The sequence below is a fragment of the Haplochromis burtoni genome, unplaced genomic scaffold (assembly GCF_018398535.1).
Source record: "Haplochromis burtoni strain Fernald_Lab_line unplaced genomic scaffold, NCSU_Asbu1 Contig_585, whole genome shotgun sequence".
NCBI classification, from domain to species: Eukaryota; Metazoa; Chordata; class Actinopteri; order Cichliformes; family Cichlidae; genus Haplochromis; species Haplochromis burtoni.
Window position 1 is genome coordinate 86,140 of NW_024582946.1, and position 6,527 is coordinate 92,666.

At 41.0% G+C, this 6,527-nt stretch overlaps 1 protein-coding gene across 3 annotated transcripts; it reads right to left on the reverse strand.

Annotated features, from left to right (window-relative positions):
• Nucleotides 1–408: 408 nt before the first annotated feature.
• LOC102293377 (lysosomal membrane ascorbate-dependent ferrireductase CYB561A3) lies at nucleotides 409–4,661 on the reverse strand. Of its 3 annotated transcripts, none has more exons than XM_005948842.2 (7): nucleotides 4,286–4,661; nucleotides 3,643–3,766; nucleotides 3,000–3,204; nucleotides 1,265–1,473; nucleotides 995–1,149; nucleotides 740–905; nucleotides 409–638 (listed from the first exon to the last, which is right to left on the reverse strand). In XM_005948842.2, exons 2-7 carry the CDS (start codon nucleotides 3,757–3,759, stop codon nucleotides 612–614), a joined length of 879 nt encoding a protein of 292 aa, XP_005948904.1. In that variant the 5' UTR covers nucleotides 3,760–3,766; nucleotides 4,286–4,661; the 3' UTR covers nucleotides 409–611. The 3 variants fall into 3 exon arrangements, with proteins under 3 accessions (XP_005948904.1, XP_005948903.1, XP_005948905.1); XM_005948841.3 differs by having other exon boundaries at nucleotides 4,048–4,661; XM_005948843.2 differs by lacking the exons at nucleotides 3,643–3,766; nucleotides 4,286–4,661 and adding an exon at nucleotides 3,526–3,639.
• Nucleotides 4,662–6,527: the final 1,866 nt, after the last annotated feature.

Genomic DNA, 6,527 nt, shown 5'->3' on the forward strand with positions numbered 1-6,527 from the left:
ATGAATATATGTGATATTTCATGTAAATCCATTCAATAGTTGTAGAAATATTTTAGTCTGAATCAAGGTAACTCAAAAAAATACATGACCTCCAGATTCATAGAACAAACTACCAATTCAATTTTTTTTAATTACATTTTTAGTGCCAATATTGTTTTGCATAACCTTGATGCTTCACACGTGTATAGTAGGTATATAGTACATTAATTACAACCAACTTAATATGAAATAAAACAGGTCAATGGTGGATTCAGGATCCCCATCAGTGCACAACAGCAACTGAATCCAGTCACCAGTTACACTACATTACCACAGCCTTCAATACCCTGAACTAGTGACCGCTTTACTACAGGATGGAAAAGCAGTGGTGAACTACAGAAGCAGTGTAAAAGAGGAAGGTGTCACAGCTTTGATGACAAATACTTTTTATTCTTTGGGCAGAAAGGCAATCTTAAATATAATTTCGAATAAATATTTACAACTAAAAACCAACAGATAGTGCTCACACACTACAGGCAGCTGCTTCAACACTCAGGACAGAGATGTTTTGGCCACTTGTGACAGTTGAACTGATTTTGCAGTAATTCAGGGACCAGCTCTGAAGTTCCCCTTCATTCATTTTCTTCTTGAAGCAAAGGCTGTGAAATGAAGCAGATATAGATTTTTTAAATGAGAATGCTTTATTAAATTAAATTCCCTTATCTCCGCCACTACGTGTCAGCCACACTGATATTCTCACCGTGTAGGCCATATCCTCAGGCCTGGAGTCTGGTCTCTGCCATTCTCGGGTGGACAGAATCTTGAGGACAACCAGGCCAAAGGCTACGATCAAAACCCCTAATGAATTTCCCAACAAAGCCTCAGGTGGAAGGGCAGAGTATGGCTGAGTCATATTGATTCCTTTCCTGCGGAAAGACATTTAAAAGTGGAAAAGATTACATTTTTTTCCCCCTAACAGAATTAATCAAAAGAAATGCAGAAAATTTGCACTCACAGAACAAAGAAGAGTTTCTCGTTGATGCCAGAGATGCAGGCAGCGATGCTGAGCGTCAGTATGCTACCTCCCAACCACACATGCATGGGTTTCAGGCGTTTACGTAAAGATATGGGGGAGCAGGGAAGGAGGAAACCCGCCATACCCGCCACCCACTGCATCCACACAGACAGATAAATCACAGACACACAGGCACAGTAGGAAACAAATTGCTGTACAAATGTATGGCATTTGCCAAAAACATAAAACAACTCATGTCAAGTTGGGTACCTGCATTGCGAAAAGAGCTGTTGCTGCGATTCCGATCCAGCTGTGTATGGAGTAGAGGTTGGGTGTCTTTTGGGCGTTGTGGAAGTCAAACACAGCACACAGCCCCACGATTGACAGCACCAGGGCGAGGAGCATCAGTGCCGCATGAAGGAGCTTCCACGGGAGTTTATTCTGACCCCAGGTCAGAGGGATGCGGTACAACACAGCTCCTGCAGTGAAGAGGCAAAACAACTGAAGATGGTCTGCTTAATTAAATGTGGTGGCCACATTAAATTGTGCTGTTGTTTAATAACAGCTAGTGCACCAGATGCAGCAACACAGGGGAGGTTCAGGAAGTGCTCGGTGTCATATTCTGTCTTGGCTCAAAACTTGGGTTCCTTATACCAAAACTTTAAAGACCTGGTCACAAAACGAAAAAAACCCACTTAAGGCTGCCTCCAAAAGTGAGTCAATCCCCACAGGCTCCAGTTGACTCCAGTAGAATTTCTCTGATGTGGACAGTAAAATTCTACATTTTATAAATTCTACATTATTATTGCTCTGTCACTAATTAGCAGGTGTCCTGTGTGATTCACCTGTACATGCTGTGGATATAGCAACCAAGCTTACCTGCATTAAGTGATAGTTAAGCACACCACGTGTCATGAGTGCAACTTACGCTCACGAGATGAAAGTGATGCAAACCACATTACCACAGCTCTTAACCGAGGATTCATGACTATTGTTTTTGTCACTTCTGCTTTCCCTACACTGTTAAACCTCTTTTTTAATTTCATTGTCACAACTTTGATTTGATGACCTTCTTGCCAGGTTCCCAGAAGCTAATAAGTCTCTCTGAATTTTGTTCTTTACATTTAAAAAAAAAGGCAGGAACCTGCCAGAGGAGGTTTGGAACTCCTCAGTTACTGACTAAGCAGAGCTTTGGTGACTTTTATGGCCCTCAGAACTTGACAAACCTGTCCTGTAACAGTTTTTTTATTTTTGTTAAACAGACATGTGATAAGTGAAACAGCTATAAGACAAATGGCCACAGACTACAACAGGAAAAACAAGAAAGTGCTTATACTTAAAATGGCTGGGTGTGCTTAAATCCCACAGGCTCCATAGTTTACTGGTTAACACATTTGCCTAACATATCAGGGAAGAGATTCAAATCCTTGGTAGGGTTGCATCAGGAAAGACATTCAGTGTGAAATTAGTGCCAAATCAAATGTGATGTGGCAATACCTTGTGAATAAAGAAAAAGAAAAAAAAAAAACGCAAAGAAAACACAAAGGTACCCACAAAAGAAGTGAAATTTCAGGAACTTCCACAGTGGCTTCATTATTTCAGTGCTGTTTGGGAAATTCCCATTTGTAATGGGTGAGAAGTTTTTTTGTTGTTGTTGATAATGTTAATATAATTAAATATTTTTTTCAGGTTATCAAAAGAAAAAAAAATATTGAAATTGCTTCTTACCCAAAGCCATTATAATATAGCATATTACATCCAAGTAACAACTGACAAAAAAAAGTACTACTGTTTACTGCAGCAGTGTAATGGAGCTGTGGCCAAACAGTCACTGCAGACGTTACCTCATGTTACCTCGCTACTGAAATCATGCCTAAAATTATACACTACATCTATACCAAGCCTAGGATGTGTAATTACCCTGATACAGCCTGACTGCTTGGAGGAGGAAGAGAACTGAGAAACAGAAATGAAACTCATGAGCTTTATTTGGAAGGCCACCCACCGTTGCCATACACCACCACCAGACCCGTCACCATCAGGACGGGGTGCCAGTTGAACTGAAGTGACGAGCCGTCCCAAGCAAAACCGCCGCGCCACTTGCTGTTCCACAGGCACACGCACACCACGCAGGCCACACCCAGGCCAAAGCACAGCAGGTAGAATCCATAGAAGATCACGATGGGTCTCATCCTGAAGAGACCTGCAGGCTAAATTAGCAAAAAGAACTCAATGAGAAGACGAGAGATGGAAGGGCAGAGAACTGTTTCTGCATTCAGGTACTGCCCAGTTAGCTCTAATTTGGTTATTTGAAGACATATATTTTTCTTTTTGATCTTCTTTTGAGCTTTGACTTGACTTTTTGATCTGTCTTGATTATTTAAAGATCAAAAAGACAATATTAAACCTGGGCTACTTTTGAGTAATCACCATTTACACGACTGCTAAACGACTTTGATTTCAGAAACACAAAGCTCTAAGTCGGCTACCTAGTAATCTTCAGAAACACGCTTCAGTGCGGCAAGCCTTACCTGATCCACAGCTGCAGTGACACTGACAACACTTCCTACTCTACAGCCGTGAACATCATGTAGGAGTTATTTAACTGTCTCATGACTTCCCCCTGTCAATTTCTGAATGTCACTCACTTCGCGTTTCTGCGGTTCAGCTGAAGTCTCACTTCCACATGCAGCTGTATTGAGGGTACCGAGGGGGAAGCAGTCAGAGGTGGAGCAGCTGGGAGATGAAGGGCCACGCTGCTGCATCTGCCACCTGTTTGAACAAAGCGGTTAGAGACAGATCAGATAGAGACGAGTGTGACACGCACAAAAAAGTCAGTGTCCTGTAATAAAGAAAGAAGAAAATGGTGAATTTATGGAGTAAAAGTAATTTTTTGGAGGTATTAAGTGTCATAAAATGCCAATGGAGACAGGTAGCCGTTTTCTGGGGACACAAAATGAAAAGAGGATAAGCAGGTGACAAATTAAGAGGAAAAAAAACAACATAAAGCAGTATCGAAGGACCTTAGGATTGTGGTTGGTTCTACAACTTACTGCAAGTCTTAATTTTCTTCAGGCATTCAGCGACCCCTCCTGCCCTGTGCGTGGGAGCCCTGCTATATGCTCAGGTACAAATGTTTCATCATAGGAGTAGCTCTGTATTATTATGTAGAGACCCTTGCCCCTGAGTACGACAAGTGGACGCTAACAAAGACCACCGGAAGCCTTGTAAATGTACAGTTCAAAGGCCTAGTTTTTCCTTCAAATTTTCACCTTTCAGTTCCTTATTTACCTCGTACAAGCTCTTGATAAATAAATTCCTGCTTGTCCGCCAACACGTTTTTGTGTATCCCGAATTAACGAGTATCTTTACCACATTCGTGAAAAGTCGTATTGATGCGACATTACGTCTTGTCTGTTCTCTTTAAGCGAGGCGACGTTAAATAGCATATTTTCCAAATGAAGTCTTGTGTAAGAAGTTACGTATCCCCATTAGCATGCGCAGAGAGTTCGAAACTTGACGCATTGAAGAAACATTTAGTTGTGTAGTTCAGTTAGCAAATAACTCGTGCCTAAGAAGACAATTCGGACGTAGGCGATTACGTCACCAGTAAACGCAACGTTTATTACAGGTGAATGGCTTTCACTTTGGGAAGAGATACTTGCCTGATCCATTTCCGTATTTCTAGCGCATGGCCTTGTGGGAAATGTGGTTTCTTGGCTACCACCCCGTCACTCCTACCCTGTTCACGATCACCAAGTCATTACACAAAAATAATTCCAAGGACTGCGAAGTATTACATTGACCTTCTTCTTATTTTCTTCTTCTCCTCGGACACACCAGTGTTAAAATAATATTTACAAAAATGTTTATTGATCTTGGTGAAACCCATGAGATAAAAAAACAAAACAAAAACAAATGTGAACACTCACGTGTCTCTTTTGCTATCCTCATGGGGACATCCCATTGACATAATGCTTTCCCTAGCCACTTACCCTAACCCTAACCATCGAAAATGATTGCCTAATCCCAACCCTTACCCTAACCATAACCCAACTGTAACCCTAAAACCACATTTTGAGATGTGAAAAATGCCTTAACCCCTGGGGACCTGGAGTTTGTCCCCACAAGCTGTTGGTCCCACCAGTATAATAGTTTCAGATTTGGTCCCACCAAATAGTAAGAACCCGTACACACACACACACACACACACACACACACACACACACAACACACACACACACACACCACACACACACAACACATCAAAAACCCAAACGTCCTTCCAGGTCAATAACAAATAGCCAGTAACTTGGTCTGTGGTTGTATAAAGTTGTGGCTGATGGAGTTTTCACTTGCCTTGCAGGATGTGTGAAAGTGTGAAAGAAAAAATGGTCCCTGTTGAAGGAGGTCAGCAGCTGCTTCAGAGATCTGCTGCCTGCCAGCTCCACCTGGAGGCAATGTTAGTCAGTATTTTATTTGTTCTCCTATGCAACAGTCTCTTCTATACAACTGAGAGGCCTTCTGTGACAGAATGTACAAAAAGATCATTTGGTAATCTAAGTAACTATGCATGTAATAACACTGATCAAGGTAGTTTAGCTATACATACATTACAAATTCCCATGTAATAATTACACGCTGTCTATAGATAGATGAAACTTCCATCTGCAGACAGTCTAAAAAGTCTTTAGAAAAGTTAAGTACAGAATTCCCTTAAACCTGTATTTCTTCTAACGGTCAGAAGAGGGTGATATGCCTGGTTACAAAAGAATCTGGTGGCAAAGAGGTCTATGGGAAAAAGTCACAAACACTACTTAATTTTATTGTTTTATTTATATTTTGATATTGCTAGGGATGATGCAATGATCGGGGACCATTGTTCATTTCGTTGTTCTCGTGACAATGACAATAAAGTTTCTGATTCTGATTCAGAAAACACTTCTCTGATAGGTCTTTGTTCTCAGTAGTTAAAATTTATTTAAAATATTTTTCCCCATTTTGTACATTGATTCCAGTGCATTGCAATGGAATCACAAAGGAAGACAAGCAGGATATGATAGAACTTTCAACTTGTAACTGACAAGTCATTACCCTATGACAGTACAGTATGTCTCAGGTTCTCAGTTATAGTTACCCTTTGCCTAGTTTCAAAACACCAAGACAGTGACTGCAGGAGATTTAATGCTCAGCTTGAAATTTAACAGGTGATGTCACAGTGGCTATATTCATCTTTTATATACGGTCCATGGTAATAATGTATTTTAGTTTTCATTATTCAACAGTTGTTTTTGTTTGTTTGTTTGCTCTTTGTAAAAGACAAAGCTTTGATGGGATTTCTTTTAAAAATAATGGATTGCATTTATATAGTGCTTTTCGGGGCCCTCAAAGCACTTTACAATACCACTATTCATTCACACAATGGTGGAGGCAAGCTACAGTTGTAGCCACAGCTGACCTGGAGCAAACTGACAGAAGCGAGGCTGCCATATCGCGCCATCGGCCCCTCTGGCCATCACCAGTAGGCAGCAGG